Source organism: Rhineura floridana, chromosome 8 (genome assembly GCF_030035675.1).
Source record: "Rhineura floridana isolate rRhiFlo1 chromosome 8, rRhiFlo1.hap2, whole genome shotgun sequence".
Lineage (NCBI taxonomy): Eukaryota > Metazoa > Chordata > Lepidosauria > Squamata > Rhineuridae > Rhineura > Rhineura floridana.
In genome coordinates this window covers 124,191,093-124,212,422 of record NC_084487.1, presented here as the reverse complement: position 1 = coordinate 124,212,422, position 21,330 = coordinate 124,191,093, and the positions used below count along the sequence as shown (strand labels likewise).

At 41.2% G+C, this 21,330-nt stretch overlaps 1 protein-coding gene across 7 annotated transcripts in view; it reads left to right on the top strand.

Annotated features, from left to right (window-relative positions):
- Positions 1-21,330, top strand: part of SCUBE1 (signal peptide, CUB domain and EGF like domain containing 1) — a 298,746-nt gene that overhangs the window by 253,896 nt on the left and 23,520 nt on the right. For all 7 annotated transcript variants that reach the window (XM_061582352.1, XM_061582354.1, XM_061582353.1 and 4 more), the window contains 4 exons: positions 1,066-1,182; positions 6,850-6,972; positions 13,343-13,462; positions 14,759-14,851. In XM_061582352.1, coding sequence (XP_061438336.1) covers positions 1,066-1,182; positions 6,850-6,972; positions 13,343-13,462; positions 14,759-14,851 — 453 coding nt within the window. The remainder of the gene's footprint in view (positions 1-1,065; positions 1,183-6,849; positions 6,973-13,342; positions 13,463-14,758; positions 14,852-21,330) is intronic.

Genomic DNA, 21,330 nt, shown 5'->3' with positions numbered 1-21,330 from the left:
GTATTTACCCCCTGACAGATGGCCCTCAACAACAACAAATAGTTGCACACCCCTGTTATATATGCTCTTGTAGACCAAATTATGTATTGGTTTATTTATCACAGTTTCCCCTTAAAGAATAGAGATTTGCAGCTTTTTGAGGGTGCCAAAATGATATTTTAGAGATTGCTAGCTCATCGACCCCCACTCCACTCCAACAATAGTTCCTAGAATGTCTTGGGGGAAAGGAATTATTAGAGACCAGTTTAAGTCCATAGTCACATAAGTTGAAATCAATGTGGCACTGTGGTGAAAAGAATGAGTTATGAGCCTGTAAGCCCTCAGTTCAAGTCTTATCTCAGATGGGAACTCATTTAGTGGCTCTGAGCAAGACTCCCTTGGCTTAGCCTCTACTTCCTGTCTACCTTGTTGTTGTTATGCCCCTTCAAGTCGATTACAACTTATGACGACCCTATGAATCAGTGACCTCCAATAGCATCTGTTATTACATGAAGGTTTTTCTAAGGTCACTGTGAGAAAGTATGTGAAACACTTTGACTTAGGAAAAACACAATTTATAATTAACATCAGCATCTTGAATATATATGGACAATGTTACTGTCTTAGTGAAGGCTATTATCTTGCAAAGCAAAAAGAAATGTAATGCTGTTCATTACTCTTATGAAATCCCGAAATGCACTGACTACCTGAAATACATCTTGCACCTTATGTAGGACTCAGATTCAATGCTGACACTCTGTGGACAAAATGGGCATTGCTGCTAGAAGACATTATTTATTCAATTTTCCTTTTTAATTAACTACCAACTGTTTCAGATGATATTTTTCTTACATGGGGAACACATCTGGGAAAGCAAAGACCAAACATGTGCACTATTGCATGTAAAGGGTATCGTGGAAAGCATCTGCAAGCATTCCCTGTGGATGTCTTGTCCACATCTTTCCAGTTGTCAATCATTATCAATAGGTTATTGGAACACATTGATTATTTTCAGCTTGAATGTTAAATAGAATTGTCAGTGTTGTATAAATCTCACAATGTTTTCCCCTTTTATTCTAAATCAAGATATAGATGAATGCTCATTTGAAAGGACCTGCGACCATACCTGTATCAACTATCCTGGAAGTTTTGAATGCTTGTGTCGTAAAGGCTACACATTGTATGGAATGACACACTGTGGAGGTTTGGAGAGTCTGATTCTTTTTTCTATCTTTTGCATGCAATTCTTTGTTAAGGTGTGTCTTAATGGATGTTTAACAACCACAATGAGAGCCTTAATCTGCAATTTGGAAGTTTGTTACTCTCATTATTAACAACCCTTCCCAGCTGGATGATAGGTGTCTACTTGGTATTGTTTTATATCTGCTGCTATTTTCTGTATCATTTTAAACTGGTTTTTATTGCATTTTGTACACCATCTTGAAACGTATACAGAAGACATTGTATAATAAATATACATATACACAAACGATAGATAGATAGATAGATAGATAACCATTTTTACAGTCTACATAAACAAATATCTTTCTAGTCTTACATTTCCATGTCATACATTCCTATATTCAACAAAGCAATTACATCTGTCAATTATTATTGCTATTGAATATATAAAGGACAGCCTAATGGGAGATAGAATGCATCCATTCTGTGTGTGCCTGGTTTGTACTGTACTCCTTATAATTAATTTGGAATCATCCAGTATTTTTTTAACCTTACTCTTGCTATCAGAATGGTTTAAACAATTAGTTATCAACATCTGCATGGCTGACATGGGATTTAATTAATGTGGCTTCAAATCAAATCTTTATTGTTATGGTCAATGACCAGCATAAAATAGATTTGTAAAACTCTCATAAGAGGAGATTATCCTAATATACAGAAGAATAAAATGCAATAAAATGGGGTATCCCAATCCAAGATAAAATTGTTAAATATAAGATTGTTAAGACATAAGATTATAAAGTTCCAAATGGAAGGGGAAAAAAGGTAACAAGATGGTTAGGGTCAGTTCCTGGCGAGTTTTACTCACTGCAGCACAAAATTTGGCAGTACTAAAAGTAATAAATGTATTTTGATCAGAAAGGAGTAATGAAACATTGGATGCCACTGATCATCCTGGGGATTTCAGTAGGAGATGTTCAATTAGAGTTCTACGTAAATCACGATAGAATGAACAATACAGGAGAACATAAGTCACTGTTTCCACCTCTCCAGAGTCACAAGGACATTTACGGTCATGGTAAGGGATTTTTCAAATCTTCCTCCCACAACTGCTGAAGGGAGGACATTAAAATGTGCCATTGTGAAAGCTCTGTGATGTTTTTGAACTGAGAGTACAAAAAGGTAGTTTGCAGGTTTATTAGGCTGGAGTGCTCTGTCAATTGAAGTGTAGTTGGAGGTTAAGCCCAGTTCATATTGGCGTTCAACATCAGTAATGCATTGTCTGAGAATCATTCTAGCCGTATCATATACTTGGGAGATGAGATAACCCAAGGAGAGTCCATACAACTGACGTTTTTGAAGCAAGGTTTACTTCCATATTGACTGGAACTCATTCTGTAATGTTAGTGGAGCTAAACCATTTAGAAAAAAGTTTCGTTTCAGCCAGCAGTTGAAGGTGGTGAGTCAAGCACTAGTTTTGACTTTCTGGAGGCCAGCCTCCAATTGTAAAGCAATGTTTGGAACATAGTGAGGTACTTGGAAGACAGCCCTCAAAAAGTTGGATTGTACTACTTCCAGAGGTTTAAAACTGGAATAAGGTCTGGTTTGTGCTCCATAAAGAAGCTGGGTTAATGATTTGGTTTCAAACAACTTTATTGCCATTGGTACATAAAATCCTCATCTAGTGTGGATAAAATTTAGTACAGCAGAAGCACACCTTTGGGCTGTCTGGGTGGCATACTCTACTTGCACCTTCCGGCTTCCATTTGCCTAAAAGACCACACCCAGGTATTTATAGATCTTTATCTTTTCAATCCTATATCCATTTATTGACCATACTTACATCCTCGGTCTTTTAGCAAAATCCATAACCTTTGTTTTTTGTTAATTTATTTGTAACTGTTCATCATGACAGTATTGAGCAAGAGCTCGCAGGGCTCTCCTCAATCCTCTTGGTGACTGGGACAAAATTACTGTATCGTCAGCATATAATAGCACAAATAGCTGCCTGTGGGCTAGCTTTGGGAGATACGTATTAAAGTAGTTGAGGGCTATGGGTTGAGAGTTTATATAAAATTTAAACAACAATGGGGCTAATATATATCCTTGCTTTACTCCTTTAGAAGTTGGAACAGGGCCTGAAAGAAGACCTTCTGAATTGCACCTAATTTTTAAAAAGGTTCTTTCATGTAATTTATACGTAAAGAGTAACAAGCGACGGTCCACTGTGGAGACCTTGAGTTTTTGCCAGAGTTTATTTCTGGAGATGGAATCAAAGGCGGATTTAAGGTCAACAAAGGATGGAAACAAATATGTTTTAGGTTTACTGTTGTATTTCACCACCAGGTGCTGCAAGATTAATGCCTGATCCATTGTGGATCAGCTTGCCCCAAATCTAGCCTGTTGATCAGCTAGAATATTTTCATGTTCCATTCAGGCTTGAAGTTTCCAGTAAAGATGTCTGGCATAAAGCTTGCTGATTATAGTCAATAAGCTGATTGGGCAGTAATTTGCCAGATTGTCCTTCCTTCCTTTTTTAAAGGTGGAGATAACAATAGCCAAATCCCAGTTGGGGAATATGAGCATTTTTATCTATGTAGGTGAAGAGATTTCTAATCGAAATGTGGTTTCTGCTCACCTTTTTCATTAGTATTATTTAGTAGAATCATAGTCTTCAGAGGTATTGACTTCCTGTGAAATAATTTATCTGTACTATGCAAAATCCTATTTACTTTTCAAAACTCTTTACATTATATGAATTAAAATCTGTGTAGGAACAAGTATGAGTTCATGTTCTATTCCCTAAGGCTGCTATATTCCCCATGTTCCTACATACCTTTTCTGGTGTTTATGCCATTGTCTCTGAAGTGGTACCAATACCTGTCCAGATATGTGTAACCAGAGCTTTTTATGTGACAGTACTCACTGATACAGAGTACCAGCACCTCTTCTTTTTGTGGCTCATGCCAGCCATTTTGTGCTGGGACCCACGGTACTTTTATTAAGATATGAGTACCAGCACCTCATTTTTTTAAATAAAAAAAGCACTGTAACAGTTTCTGCCAACATGTATACAAGTTTTCTTTCATTACACACATATCATGCAAGTGATGTGCCTCTCAAGGGGTCAGAGGTCAGTTGCATGTGATGTAAACACACAGAGGTTTTTCATACCCAGAGTGGTGTGAGAACAACAGAGACAATGTCAGCAGCCACTGTACTAAAGGAATTCTAAAAAAAAAACAATTGGTTGTTTTATTCTCAATTACTTCAGTGGGGTTTAAACAGCTTCATTCTGTGCAGCATAACAGCCTAAAGTAACCGAAAAATTAATATTCTATTTAAGTTCATTGCATTTAATTCTGGGAACAATGACAGTTTTATTAAATTAAACTTTGTATAGCATTTATACAAAGTGATACTTAAATGCTAATCAAGTAGACTAAACAAGTTATGTTTAAGTCTGACCAAATATCTCTAAATCTTCAGTTCTGTTCTTAGAATATGAGTGACACATATATTAGAATCTTTTGGCCTGCCTATAATTTTCCAGAGGACTATTTAAGTTGCTGACTCAACCATTTTTGCTTAAATATACTGTATATATAAATTGCTACTATTCCTAATATAGCTTATTCATATTGTGGTATACACTTTAAAAAAATATTTATAGTTTCTTATTCAACATCAAATATTTCCATGTAACAAAGAAAGCCACACCATCACAACCAAGAGATATACACTCTAAAAACACCATCCGTTCTGACACACACATACTTCATGTACATACAGAAGTAGACACAAACAATGGAGGGTGGGATGAGGGGAGGGGAGGGGAGGTTCATTGCTCCAGCCCTAAAATTCTACAAAAACACCCTAGGAGGTATCTACAAAAACACCCTAGGAGGTAAAGTTCAGTCACAATGCTCACACAAGTTCATGCAAATAAATCCATGTAGACAGAACAAACATTAGAGAATTCCTCATCCTGCTGCAACCCGTGAAAAGCTGCCCATTCATATGCTGCCAACATTGATAGATCCTCTGACCATGGCACAATATGGGGTGAGAGGTGTTGTTTCCAATATTATATTGCTGTGTCAGTCAGTTCACTACCATCAGTGCCCACAGGATCCATCTCCATTACTCTTCAGTTAGGTGTCATAATGCCAGAATATAATTCAATGGTACATTAACATCTGCCAATGTCAAATGCTTCTCTAGAACCAGAATTAATGCATGTCAGGACCTCTGACCAGGATGGGGCCACCACCGGGCAAGACCATATCATACAGTATGTTCTAAAGATGCTGGATATGCACCAGAACTCCAGCATTTATCCATACTTGAAATGTGTTTCTGTTAAAGCCTGTGAGGGATCCAGTACACACTAAATATAATTTTCTGTTGGAATAAATGTAATTTAAGTTCCAAAGATGATATTTGCACCTAGGCTAGAACTGTCTTCAAGTGCTACTCCCAGACTAGGCATTCTAGGTCCCTTTACACTTCTCCCTACAATCGTGCCAGTCAAACTTAGTTTTATGTGCTAGTGATCAATATTCCCGGCTTAAAATGCTCAGCTGAAGCAATCAGGTCCTGATTCTGGTGATTGCAAGGCACTGAGTACCATAGGGCCAAATAAGGTAGTTAGCAAATGTTTCACCTAGACGTGTTGCCAGCGTACTGCCCTAGGGAGGTCAAATCTTTCCACAAGCTCAAGAAAAGGAGAAATTATCCATCTTGTCTAATCAGCTGATGTAGCATATAGATGCCCCTTTCTGCCCAACACTTTCACAAGAATGTCCTGCCCCCAATTTTCTGGTGGGAGTTAAACCAAAGGGTGTGTCTTTTATGGGTATAAGGTCAAATTTGAATGTCCTTGCCACTCTGTCCCAAGTGTGACATACTGCCACTATGGCTGGTGGGGTAATGTTTCTTTGATGTATTGGGAACCAAGAGCACTCTATCCCTCCAACAGAGCCAAATGAAGGGATTCCAAGAGCGCCCAAGTGCAGCATCCATTGGCAATGGATACTGCCATGTTTGGATGCTAGTTAGGAGAAAGGTTTTGTGGTATACTTCAACAACTGGCTGGGCTTCTCCTTTCTTTCCCAGTGCTTTAGGGAGATCAGGGCAAAGTCTGCCTTAGAGGTAAGGAATGAGTCCAGTTCATATTTAGCACAACTCAGCTCCTCATATAACTTTTTAGAGGGTAGAGCCACACTGGTTGAGCAGCATTTTGAACTTTCATTCAAGTTTGGCTTCTTGGCAAGCCTTCTCTTTTGTTATATGAGTGACATGTACAATAAAGTGGCCTGCATAAAAGCCTTACTGGCCTCCCATTTTGTCATCTTGAGAAGCTGTAGAACCCTCATTCAACTCAAAAAAAATTTCAAGCTGCTTCTTCGTTTGCAAGGAAAAGCATGGCTCATCCAGCAGAGAAGTGTTCAGGTGCCAGGTCCGTTGTCTTGAATTTTGCAGTGGTTGGAGAGAAATGGAAATAGGGGCATGGTCCAAAATCGCTACTGCACCAATCTCACTGAACATCACAAAAGGGACAAGGGTGGAATAAACCGGGGGGGGGGATAGTCTAACCTAAAGCAGTTCTGGTGGACAGATGACAGGAAGGAATAGTTGCACTATATACTTACAGTACAACACTAATTCATATAAATATACTTTCAGATATCGATGAATGTAGCATCAGCAATGGGAGCTGTGACTATGGATGCCTTAATACAATGGGGAGTTACGAATGTGTTTGTCCATTGGGGAAGAAATTACACTGGAATAAAAAGGACTGTGTTGGTAAGTAACATTTCAAAACAGGCACTTTCCTCCTTTTTCACTTCTTGCACCAAAGGGTAGCCCATAAATAGGTAAAATAAATAAAAATTGCACACAGGAAAACTCCTTCATCAAAGGTAACAGTGGTGTTGTACATGCTACCCTATGTCCTAACCCTGATTAGGAGACCAAATCCTTTCAATTCTGTAACTTGAGGTAACACAATTTAGAAAGATCTCTATGTGAGGAGTCTTTCAGCTTTTTAAAATAGTTAATTGTAGCATTATGAATCTGGGCCACAATTGAGTTCCACTTTTGCATGTACTAGATCTCATGGAGTACCAGAGAACAAAACAAACCTGTTCTGTAGAGGAAGGATAGCCATCGTGGTGCCCTCCAGATGTTGGATTACAACTCCCAGCATTCCTGACCATTGTCTGTGCTTGCTGGGCTGAAGGGGGTTGCAGTTCTTCTGGAGGGCACAATTTTGGCTATCCCTGTTGTAGAGATTCCAATGTCACAATTTTGACAATCTCAGCAGCCTGCGTTAACAACTTTGCGAGGCACTTCAGGGACAAAATCACTCAGATTTGGAGAGAGTGGCCCTACTGTACTCACCCACCCAATGATCAATCCATTCTCAGCAAACTTGCACAGGATCCCATTTCTTACCTCCTGGATTAAAAAGCAGAGAAATTCACTAATAGGCAAAAAGAAATCTTGCGGTTTAAGAACATACCTATAGCCAAAAGATATTTCTATCAAACTTTAAAAAGCAGGGAAGTTGGGCAGCTATAGTGAATGCACCAGGGGAGCAGGAGACCTGACCTCCTCTCTGAGATATTGTACTGCCCTACAAATTTGTCAAAATGCACACACAATTTGGGTTGGTCTTTCACAGTCCAATCTGCTTCCTGTGTAACTTGGAAGAGTTTAGTAACATGTGCCTCTGAGCATACAGTGAGTGGTGCCAACACCTGCCATCTCCAAAGATGGAACATTTTGTACGTTTGTTGTTCTTACTTTGCTTCTTTCCGGTGTTACTACTGTTTCTACAGAGAATCTAACCTAGAAAATTATATTTTTTTCATTTTTCATCCTAGAAATGTGTCCAATTTATTTTTATTAATTTCAAAGCCTTTTTAATGGTCAGTGTCACATGATGGTGAAGACAGCCTTTTGTGTTTCAAACTGGATATGTTCTATTTCTATTTTGGGTGGAATTATCTAAGGGTGTGGGGGGAAGCAATTTTTTTCTCTGTTTAGTATGGCTTATTCAAGTGTTGTGCAGAAATCATTTATTTTTTTAAAAGTTTGATGAAAAATATGCACAAATCTAGATATGCATGCATGAAACATATATACATATGCAAGCCTAACAAAAATATCATTTCAATAATAATAATGTTTCATCAATTCTTAACTTTCAAATGAAATATGAAATAAGAATATAAAATGGAGATTCCAACACAAGTAAAATAAATAAATAATGGGTGATATCAACTTAAGTCACTGATTTAATTGTGTCTGTTCTGAATATGAGAGAGCCAGTGTGGCATAGTGGTTAGAGTGGTGGACTACGATTTGGCAGACCAGGGTTTGAATCCCCACATAGCCATGAAGCGCACGGGGTGACCTTGGGCCAGTCACTGCTTCTCAGCCTCAGAGGGAGGCAATGGTAAACCCTCTCTGAATACCACTTACCATGAAAACCCTATTCATAGGGTCACCATAAGTTAGAATCGACTTGAAGGCAGTCCATTTCCATTTCCATTCTGAATATGACCAATGGAGAGTATCAACCAATAAGCCAAACTAAACTAAACTTAACTAAAGAGAAAAAACAACCTTTTGCATGGAATAGAATACAAAAGGCAACCTTCATAACGTATCAAAACATTGTTGTAAACTGGGATACTTAAGTTGATTTGCAGAAGGTGATAAATGGTAGTCAATTAGGGTTGCCGGGTCAGAAGCATCCCAAAACCTGAGATTTTAGGGGCAGGCCCAAGTGATGTCACGAGGTGGGCCCGAGTGATGTCATTAAGCATCAATCACAGTTGCTTGGAGCGCACAGTTAAAAAAATATCTGACTGGAAATTAAGCTAGACATGTTAGCTAAAAGATGGAGCCTGGGTAGGGAACATTTAATCTAGCCTACTTGCTTTCGGCAAGAAGAGTTTAAGTGCCTTCAGGCCAGGCCAGTCACCAGAAGGTCACTGTAGGAAGAAAGGAGCCTAGTGTTGTGGAGATGTTAGATGGGAGCATTCAGGAGTAAAGATGGATGTCTCTCCTCCTCTGTGCCCTGATCCAAGAGGTGGGGGGTACTGGGGCTGGTTGTGGCCATGACCATGATACCCAGATCAGAGGGGAGTGCATGAGCGAGGGTTAGGGATCACTGTCCAGTCACCACAGCTGTAGGAGAAGAGGAGGTGCCAACTTCCTGTCCCCAGGGCCATCCCTGCCACAGTCGTCCCTGAAGGCATGGTCTGGTGTGTTTGGAGTGGGCTCCATTTGTGTGTTTCATTCTTGACTCCCAGCTGTCCATGGAGGCTCAGATTTTGGCAGTGAGCCGGGCAGCTTGGTATCAATTACATCTAATACAGAGGCTGCGACCCTACCTTCCTGTCCATCTGCTCCCCCGGGTGGTACATGCCCTGGTCTCCTCTCGCTTAGACTACTGTAATGCACTCTACGTTGGGCTACCCTTGAAAACGGTCCGGAAATTACAGCTGGTACAGAATGCGGCGGCACATTTGATTAAGAACAGCCGTCGCCGTGATCACATCACTCCGGTGTTAGAAGATCTACACTGGTTACCAGTTGTTTACCGGGCCCAATTCAAGGTGTTGGTATTAACCTTTAAAGCCCTTTACGGTTTCGGCCCAGTTTATCTGAAGGAGCGCCTCCAGCATCACCAAATATGCCGCCCAACAAGATCAGCCTCACAAGACCTTCTCTCGGTCCCACCAGTTAAAACAGCTAGGCTGGTGTGGACCAGAGAGAGGGCATTCTCGATTGTGGCCCCCACCCTCTGGAACTCTTTGCCCTACGACCTCCACCATGCCCCCTCCCTACCAAGTTTCCGCCGAGCCTTGAAAACCTGGTTATTCAGGCGGGCTTACAGGATTCTTGGGGTGGACTAGTTTTTATCTTGTTGCAGTTTGTGGGTGGTTTTAGATTAATTACAGTTGATGTTTTTGCTTATATGTTGTATTTTAGATGTTGTATTTTATCCTATTATGTACGCCGCCTAGAGTGGCCATTAATTCGGCCAGATATGTGGCTTAGAAATAAAATTTTATTATTATTATTATTATTTCCTGCCCACTCGCTGTCTCTGCTGAGAGTATAGTCCTGTTTATTTTATTGGTTGTTTTCAATAAACTGCCCTTTTGTATCTCCCCATGTGTGCCATCTGTTTTTTGCAGGGAGGAGGGTGGTGCTGTGGCCTGTGTGTGTGATTGGGATGTTTGTAGGGTGTGCAATATAAGATGCAGGGTGTGCTTGTGGGTTCCAAGTGTGTTTGGTTACCTAGTCATGCTGTGAGGCGCTGCCTGTGCATGTGGCTGTGTGACTGGCAGAGCATGTAGTGGCCATGCCTTGGGTGTGTGGTGTGTGAGGCATGCTGAATGGCTGTTGCTATGGACACTGTGCATGTCCTGCTAGGTGTTTGTTTGCATTCCTGTGCTGGTGTCCTGCCCAAATTCCCTGAAGTCAGACTCAAATGCAGATGTGTGCTTTTATTTTATAAATTTAATAAAAGGTACTCACAAGGCTCTTCATGAATCAACTTATATAAATATATTTTTAAACCTTTTAAAAATGTTTTTAACGCTTTTAAAAAAATGTTTTTAAAGATGTTTTGTTTTAATATGTTATTAATGGTTGTTGTGTTTTAATACATTTTGAAGTCTATTTTTATGATGTTTTAAAGTGTTTTTAGCGCTTTTGTTGGCCGCCCTGGGCTCCTACTGGGAGAAAGGGCGGGATATAAATAATAAATAAATAAACAAACTCACAGATTACACAGGAATCAGCATCTCTATGGTACTTAACCGGGCATGACTAGACCAGGCTAAAGACGATGTCGCAGCAATTAGTCACGTCCCCTTCACAGCCTTACGTAAGGGTGGGAGGGCATCCTACCCATGTGAGCTCAGTGTCACTGAGGAGAGCGTGTGTGCAAACATTCGCTCCGCCTAAGAGAGGTGGCAAAAGCCCTTTGAGATTGCCACCTCCTGCATATGCATGGTGAGGGAGGCTGTCCCACTTCATCACGGTCCTCCCCCGCCAGAGGTGGGCTTTGAGTTGGCAGTGGCACAAGTAAGGAAGGGAGTGGAACTCCCTTGGCTAGGCCCTCCTCTTCCCCGTGATGATGATGGCGTGGGCAAGGAAGGGGGGCTTGAGAGAGTGATGAGGCAGCTTCATGAACAGGTGGCGCTGGTTCAGAGACAGTGGGGTCTATAGGAGCTGAACTGTCACTGTCCATGGCATGGGAGTCTGCAGCGGGCCCAAAGGCTCGCCTCCTGAACCTTTCTCCAAATCCCAGTCTGCCTCCTCCTTGTTACTCCAATCACTCCAAGCCTTTTCCAGGGGACTCGTGATAGCTGGTGCTTCCAAGCTGCTTCCCATGGGCTATCTGTGGGAAGTCTCACTGTTTGTACACAGCCGATAAGGGGGCTTGGGAACTCTCAGCAACAAGTGGCTGCAGTTCCCATAGTGACACTGTCTGTCTGGGTTGTGTGGGATTTTCTCTCCACTCAGCTCTGCTGTCTCAGCCAGCGTTCTCCCCTTCCAAGGACTCCTGAATGGAGTTAGGTTGTGGTGTACTTTAAATGGCCTTAATTTAAACCAGCTTCCTGGATGTAGGATTGCTCTGCCTGTGTTTCCCAGTATTTCTCTGAAATGACTCTATGAGAAGTCACTGTCTTTGTATAAAACCATATTGTTGTTGTTGTTATAGTTTATTTATACCCCGCCTTATGGCCGAAAGGCCCTCAAGGCAGCTTACAAGAAAAACACAAATATAGAAATACATCGATAAAACAGTACAATTTACAAAAATTAAATAACAAATAACATTATCAAAAAAACAGCAATTACAACTTCCAGTGAAAATACGGGGTGGTGCAGGCGCCTGGTGCGGCAGAAACATCTCAGGTTGCCCCCAACAAAGCTGTGGCAGAATTAATATCATTTATTACATTTCTAGACAAACCTAAATTCTCTAGGCATAACTAAAGGATCTAATCTGATAAAATATCCCAGAGTATTTTCTGTCCAGTGGGTGACATCCAGTGTAAACTGCCCACTTTTGCAACTGAAATCTGCTTGCGTAATGGGACTCTATTCTCTTCTAGCCTTCTGCATTTTGGTAGTGGGGCAAGAGCAACTCCTGTTTTGTTCTTTTGTTTATGTTCCAGAAGGGAGATAGAGTTAGGGTCCTCCAGATGGCTAGGCTTAACTACATTTGCCTGTGATGCAAAGACATCCCTTTGTCTCTGCTCTCTCCCTCCTGAGCTATGAGGGCAACTCCCAAACCTGGGCGCTGTGTCTCCAACTTACCTAGTTAGAATTAGGTATACCTTTCCTATCTACTATGTTTTTCTATAAATAAAATAGCTTTTCTTATTTTACTAAGTCTTAAGTCTCAGTGATCTAAATGCAGGGCAAAAGTCTGCCACTTAGGTAAACGCACACACTGGCACACACGCATCTCAGACCGTTAATGATCTCTGCTCATTTATACAAATTTGCATAACACTGCACACCCCCAAAATCTGCTCCCAGGGTCTCCCAACCCCTGCAGGAGTTATTGGGAGGTGTACCGGGGCAGCTGCAGGAGGGAGGACAGAAAGGGGAGACCCTATTGCACAAGTTGATGCCCACACACATCACATTGGATTTCACCCAGATTCACCACATATGATACAAATCCTCTTATTTATTTTTAAGTTAAATTAAATTATTTATTTTACCTGATCTTTTATTGGAGTGGGATGCTCTAAAATAAGCAATTCAGTTTTTGCAACAGTACCATTGTAACTGCTTAAATGTGACTCAAAAATGATTGATTCAGTTTTGGCCAATTGTTCAATTCTTGTTGTAAATTCTTTGAAAAGTAGTTTATAACTGTATGAATCTTACATATTTATATAAGAAACATATGCAGTGGTGATTCCATGAACAAGGACTCCTTATCGATTCAGGACATGTTCAGACATTGGTTTTACTTAGAATTATCCCTGCCCTCAAGAGCAGGCTTTGGCCTTACATGTCCACTCTGCTTAGCCCTTGTTCAGCTGCCCTCCCCTCTTTAAAAAGCAAATAGCTGGAGGATATTGTAGTAGTTATCTGAACAAATGATTTCCTCTTTCTTCTTCCTCAGAGATGGTGAAATGCCTTCCAAACGCCAAGCCAGCTCCAAAGGCCCAGTTGGTCTGTAGCAAATTGGGAGGGATTGAGAGCTGTTTCTTATCATGTCCATCCAACACACTTTTTGTCCCAGGTTGGTATTGAACACCATTTTCCTTTTTCCTACATAACATAGCGAGTTAAGTTCCTTTTCTAGCTTTATTTACAATCTTTGTTTACCATGGACCATTCAAGTCCAAACCTGGTAAAAATTTGCAGTAGGTGGCTTGCTGAAGGTCTTTCTATGTTATTATTTATTTGCAAGACAAGACTGAATCTTCTTGTATGTGGATTTTCTTTTCTCATCTTTTTATTGGAAGCCACATTCATTGGCTAAAATGTCAGAAAGCTGGGTAAATCTGGGGTGTCTCTGACAAAAAGCCTTAACTGATAAATCTAAGCCCTTGGCCAGGGAGCAAAAAGGTAGAGCGGAGCAACCACTGTTTTAGAAGCCCAGCCACTAGCTAGGATGGAAGGTAGAGGGTGGTCTTTTCTCTTTTTTGCTGTTGAATGGAGGGGGGTAGCCCAGAATGACGAAAAAGCATAAGAAAAAGTCACAGTTTTATTCCATTTATGTAAATTAAAATTGTAAAAAAAGCCCAACGCGTTTCGGCTAATCTTATATAGCCTTCATCAGGGGATTTCTTTACTCACATGCTTATTTTAAATTCTTCATTCAAAGTAATGATGATTCAGATTGTATTCTAGACTAGATTCGGCCTGACGAACGTGCTGCTGCTATCAACAATCTTTTGCATAGAATCTGAATCATCATTACTTTGAATGAAGAATTTAAAATAAGCATGTGAGTAAAGAAATCCCCTGATGAAGGCTATATAAGATTAGCCGAAACACGTTGGGCTTTTTTTACAATTTTAATTTACATAAATGGAATAAAACTGTGACGTTTTACTTACCCTTTTTCATCATTCTGGGCTACCCCCCTCCATTCAACTGTTTCATTGAATGACATCCACTCTCTACCTTCCTCTTTTTTGCTGTGCCAGATCAAGGTTGATGCAGCTGAGAGCCCACTAGAGCCTGAAAACACCCTGTCTGTGGGCTTTTCTGCCACCAGACATTGGTGGTATCTTCACACCCTGCTGAAAGTTGAAGGGGCCTCCACAGTGATAGAGCCCTCTGTACCAGTAGAGATCAATGGAGCCAGGCAGAGCACTTAGTCTAATCCTAACCCCCACCAGCAGCATAGTTCGGGGATTAGGATTTGAAGCTGTAAGTATCAAAAACTTCTATGATGACAAAGTAATGAATAAATAAAAGTTACAAATAGTTACAAAAGTTTGGTCTTAATGAAGCTGAATGAAATGAAAGAAAGATCTTTGGTTATCTTAACATATTTTGTGGTGTGTTTTTCTTTTCTTTTGCTCAGACACAGAGAATAGTTATTCAGTAAGCTGTGGAGTGCCAGTACAGCAGGGCAAGTCACCACAGAAACGCAATAGTACGCTTCCTAGCTGTGCAGGTGAGCACTCCTCTTTAGAACCTGATGATAGATATTACACTCAGACATCCATTATCATGATGGGATCCTATTTAAATCTTCTTCTAGGATATAGAATTATATAGAAAGGACTAACTGTTGACTTGGGGGCTCAGTTTTGCTCCCAGGATTCTCCTTCTGGCTCCTAATATACATCCTTCAATCTACTCCTCTTCTCCTATATTATGAACCTTGGCTATGTTTCCCCATGTGATCTGAGACAGAGGCAAAGGGCTCTTTATATCCTCTCTCTGGTGTGTAACAGAACTCCACCTCACCTTCCCATTGTCCCTTTAACTTGTGAAGAATCATAACTGTATCGTGCCACATGAAACACAGTGGAGGCTCTCTTGCGCTATGTGTACATCAATAGGCCACCCTTGCTTGGATGTGGCAGGGAAGGAGCAATTGAGCTACATTATAAGCAGCAGGGGTGGGATTGTTGCTATGCCAAAGCCTTCTTGCTGTTCGTCTTCAAAAGGTGGGGTTGAAGTGTCCTTGGCTTGTGTTTAAGTGAGACACTGAACTAGCATTGCAGGCACTGCACATTGCTGACCAGGGCTCTACAGGATATATGAATGCCTGAGAAAATATCATTGCCAAGATCTCTGGAGAAAGCCTAAAGCTCAGCATTTTACCTCCACCAGACTGGAAGAACAGAATCCTGTAGGGTGAAGCCAAGTTCACATGACCCAAAGATTTTTCTGTCTGTAACTGCTACTTACCAATTGCGCAGAAATACAGCAGAGAGCAAAGCTTTGGTTTCCTGTTTACATCATAAAACAATTGTCAGATTACTTTGGTGTATCCAATGCACTAAGGCTAGTGGGCACAGCCCTCCTAAGGCGAATGTCAACCAATTTACCCCTCCCCCCAAAATCAAAGCCACACACTCTTTCCTGTCCCCCACACAGTTTGTACTTCTGTTTGAACTTTCAGAGAATCCTGGAGACATTTCTGTTAATATCTTGTTCTCTGGCCGGTCCACTTTCTGCATCACTCAGCCAATCCTAATCCAAAAATATAACTGCAGCAAAGAGGTCATAGCTCTCCCATGTGTCTCTGTGCAGAAAAACCATGTGAAATTTAAATATTAGGAGATCTGCAGGCTTTTGCAGGCTCTGTTGTACAAGTTCACACTCCCACTGTTATCAGGAGAGAAATCTAGGAAGTCAACATGGACTGTGAAGTACTGAGGCTCTGGTAGCCCTCCAGCCTATGTAGCCCTCAGAATCATAACTGTGTTCCGAGCATGCTCAGAGCTGTTTCCTTGAAGGCCACACCCACACAGCTTCACAGAGATGTGAAGGTCCCCCCCAAAAATGGAAAAATTGGGGAATGTCAATTTTTTCCTAATTTTTCCAAGATTTTTTCTGGGGAAAAATTGGGGGGGGAAACCCTATTTGTCTGTTTTCAAAATTTTCTGGGTTTTTTTTTATGGGCCTTCATATCTCTACACACAGCACATTTCTCAGAGAAAACCACAAGGCCTGATCAGTCTTGCTGTTTGCTTATTGTTATTTCACTGACTTGCCCACTATGATTCTCTTCTTTGTAAAATATTTTTTTTTACATGTACCACTTTTGTTTAATAGATGGGAATTGGGGGGGCCCTTCAGATTATTATTCTTTAAATTGTGTTTGCTAATTCTGCTGAGACATATTTCTTTTTGGTAAGCAATGGATGCTGTGAGCCTGGTAACCTTGTGTTTATGGGAATGGTAGTTTAAAGACTAAAGCTCTGGAACAGCAATACAGTCTATGAAGGGGAGGTCCGTACAGTTTGATTTGATCTGGAATTATTTATTGTGTAAGTGTATTTAGTGCTGCTGCCAGGTTTGATGTGGGGAGACTGCATGCAGAACAATATTGTGTGGTGATTGTGAGATGTACTATTTACACAAAGGGAACCCACCTTATTTATAAGATGGACCACACATTAGGCATGAGAAAAGCCCATCAGAAATCTATCCAACAGCCTCATGACCTAGGCCTCTGACACTTGGACTGGAACTCCTCTAGCCTCTGGTGAAACACATAAAACACTGACAGGATTCCCTTAACATTACAATGATGTTGTATCTGTTAATGCTAAAGCCACTTGTTTCTGCTTTTTTCTTTTCTTGGCATGTTGGTAAAAGAATAGGAGTGATTCCATGTTTCATGTGGCTGTCTAGCAATGAAGACTTTATGCTTTAGACCATTGTGGAATAATCTTATTAAATACAAATAGAGGTTCCTCATTGGGGAAGCAGATGCACTTTGTGCATGCTCATGCCATTTGTTTATGAGGCCCATAATTCTGAATCATGTAACCCCCTGCTTAAGTTAAATCCTTCAGGCAGTGTCACTCTTGGGTTAGTTAGAATATTGCCTCTGCATTTTCCTTCCCAGTAAGCCAACTGGCACTTGCCTTTGCACTTTAAGAGAAAAAAAACATGGCTTACAGCAGAAATGAACAATAGGACTTTAAAGGCTAGCAAATGGATTATTGCATAACTTTTCAGGGATGACCAAGAATGATGGATCTGGTGAAGCCAACTCTAGCCCAAGACAGCTTATGCTAAAATATTATAATAAATGTGTTAATCTTGAAGGTTCTGCTACTGTTTGTTGTTTTGCTAAAAGTGTACTATGATGTCCTGTTGTGAGGATAAAAAGACTATAAGCTACTTTGGCAAATTAAAAATGCTATTACAAAAAGTAGGATGGTGCAGGGGATGGTTCAGATGAGAACTCGGTGTGTGGAACCTACATGTAGTACAGGAGGATAGATTGCACCCTGCAGACAATTGCGTGTGCATTCGCACACATGCGCACACACACACCTTCCCCAGTTCAAAATCAGGGACAGGCAGGCTAGAGATAGACTTTTTATTATTATCATTCTTTATTTATCAGTATTGATTTTATGGGTCTCCTTTCCCCCATGTTATCCTTACAACAACCCTGTGAGGTAGGTTAGGCTGTGAGACAGTGACTGGGCGAAGGTCACACAGTGAACTTAATGGCTGAGTGATGATTTTAACCCTGATCTCCCAGGTCCTGATCTACTTAATATCCCTCCACCTTATTCCACATTCTGGAAAGAAGACACAGAAGTGAATAAGCTGAGGAAGGAGAATAACCTTTTCCCATACATCTAGAAATTTGGTGGTGGTGGTGGGGTGTTAATAGTCCTGCCTGGCACCGTTAAGTCTAAATTATTCAAGCTGCAGTCCTGTACATACTTATCAGGGAGCAATCCTCATAGAATTCAGTAAGGCTTTCTTCTGTATAATATACAGTTTCTTTGGCATGAACCCACAGTAAATATTGTGACAGCAGTTCTGAACCAAAGTAAAACACTAAGTTAGGTGTGAAGTATTTATACAACTGCAGTGTTTATGTGTCACCTGTTTCTTTGCAAAGGAGAAGGATAGGGAGAGAATCAGAACAGGTGCAAGCCACACAACTTTTCTTCCAGCAGAGAAGCAACTGTGACAGCAGGGACCCCTTCTGATCCATTCAGTGTAGTTAGGTGCTACATATTTGTACAACTGCAATGCTTGTGTCCACAGTGTCTTTGCAAAGGAGGAAGATGGGGTGAAAGCTAGAACAACTTGTCAGGCCCCTGTGACCACATTTCCTAGCAAGCCCTGCCAGGTCCAGTGGGCACCAGCCACCTCAGTGTTACTGTAGCTGCTGAGGATATGTGTCTTTAAAAATTGTCTGCAAACTGTGTGCTGGTTCACACAAAATGCTAAGCCAAACCATGATTTAGCGCAAATGTCTGAGGGTTCCTGGAATGGAGATTATGGCTACTCTGGTCTTCCTACTGCTGTATTGCTGTGAACTAAGCCATGGTTGGCTTAGTATGTCATCTGACCCCAGACTTGTTGATTATCTCCTCCAGGCCAACCACAAGCTCTAAACCCAAGAACAACCTTGGTCACAACTCATAGTTTGTTTAGAGCGAGACAAACCATGAACCTAGATTGGATGACATGCTAAGACAAATGATGGCTTAGCTCCCAGCAGCACAGTAGCATCAGGGAGAGATGAGGAGCAAAGCAGCTGAGATCTCCTCACTAGGAGCTACCACATTTGCACTAAGCCATGGTTTACCTTAGCATTACATGCAAACCAATTCAGTTATTGTGCTAGGGGGAATAGCTTTTCATTGCAACCCTAGTTTATTCTGCTGGACGACAGACTAGTATCAGTAGAGCTGGTTGAAACTAGCACACTATCTACAATACACAGGAGATAAGCAAGGGCAACATTTTGATCATTTAGTCTGAATAGGGGAGTGTCCATGTAAGGTACTTAAAGGGAGTCACAGGGATCAGTGCTATTCCAGAAACGGAGTCTTACTGAGGAAATATAAGAAAATGAGTAATTAAATGGGTAACCAAAGAAGGCTTCTCTGAAAGAGAGGGATTGGAAGGAGGTTTGGGGCAGATATCTAGGTTGGTGATATAGCCTATGGTTTCCAGTTTCCCAGAAAGAAAAGAGAAGGGAAGGTTATGGTGTGAGCGGTAAGGCTGCGCAGTGTAATTTTGGATTTTGAGAAGACAAAAGGTGGATTGTGGTGGAATGCAGGGAAGAGGTAATAAGAATTTTAAAGAGGTAGAATAAGAATAATACAGACCTTTTGCTTGGATGTTAAAGTGGGTTTCATATATAGCATCCTTTAATTTTCAGGACTCTCCTAACTATTTCAGAAGAGAGTACGGTGAGGCTTTGATTAAATTAGAACCAAGGGGAGGGTGGGCACCTACAGTCTCAGCAGATCCCACACTAACTGAACAGCAGTTGGGGATCACTCCCTTATCCATGTCCAGAGAGAGTTTTCTGTCGGAGACTTATACTTCAAAATGCCCTGTACCACTAAATCCTTACTAGCTCACCCTTTTAGGGGGAAAAATGGAGCCAAAGTGCTAGGGAACACATACAATGGTGATGGTGCCACCCTGGAGAGAAATGAATGAACAAACTTTGTTCTCTTATCAACAATGTTCAGTTAAATCCACTGTTCTCAATAAAACTGAAGCATACACAACTGTTTCTGGATTGCATCTATAACAAAACGTCCTGTCTGCAGGTGCTGCTCCTCGGTGTCAGATCAGCAGGTAGCAAGGGCTGTCTAATTTCAGACTTACTGCTTGAGTGCTGTGCTGATCTGGCATGTATAACTGAAACCTGTGTGGATGAAAGGGGAGGTTTGAACCTCTCCCAGATGTGCCCTTCAGGTTTCCAGGTGCAGCACCAACCCTGACTGGAGGGGCAGGAAAGCAGAGTAGCTCTTATGTGTAGGGATAACATCTCCCTGACCAGGTACATCTAGGAACATCTGTACCTAGATGTTCAAAGGGCTCAAGAAACAAGAAGGGGATTCTGTCAGTGTACTGACCACTCTATTGCCTCCCTACCTGAGCTGTGATCTCAAATGTGGTGTTGAGGACCCCAAGGCTTTTGATCTTGGGATAGTTTAACATCCATGAAGAGGCTAACCTGTCAGAAGTAGCTCAAGATTTCATACCCTCATGTCAACCATGGGCCTCTCTCAAATAATATCTGGCCCAACACATATGGTAAGACATACATTGGATTTGGTCTTCCATATGGATGTGGGAGGGGGGAAACAATGATGGGGGGGAGTCAGGAATGACATGGTTGGCATGGATCATTACCTGATCAGATTTAATGTCAGGTATGCTTTAAGCCTCTGCAGGGGTGATGGACCGATTGTTGTGACCTCTCCTAGGTAATACAAGGATCCATATGGATTACTGAAGTCCCTGAGGGCTTTTCCTACAAATTTGGCAGGTGGTCTTGTCAAAGCCCTGGTCTCCACTTGAAATGAGGGGATGACTCGGGCCACAGATTCCTTCCAAATGACCTCATTCTAACCACAAAGCGAAGTCAGTACCATGCTATACAGAGGAGCTGAAGCCACTGAAGTGGCTAGGTCAATGCCTAGAATGCAAATGGCAGGAATCTCAGAACAAATGCAACCAAACACAATTAAGAATCCATTTTGGATCTTGCTGTGTGGTGGTGATGGCCGTGAAGAAGGCTTACCATTGTGTTTGTGAAGTGTTGTCCAGTAGCACTTTATCAGATAGTGAAGGGCCCTCTGAGATCAGGCCCAAAGCAGCAGCATCTAGAACTTTCTGGGAGCCGCTGTGAGTATTTTGCTAAGCACTTTGCTTATTTAATTATTTGTTTGTTTGTTTATTTACATCCTGCCCTTCCTCCCAGAAGGAGCCCAGGCCAGCAAACAAAACACTGAAAACACTCTAAAACATCTTAAAAACAGACTCTAAAATATGTTAGAACAAACATCTTTAAAAACATCTTACAACAAAACATCTTTAAAGTAAAAAAGCTTTTTAAAAAACCTTAAAAAGCAATTCCAACACAGACACAGACTGGGATAAGGTCTCTACTTAAAAGGCTTGTTGAAAGACAAAGGT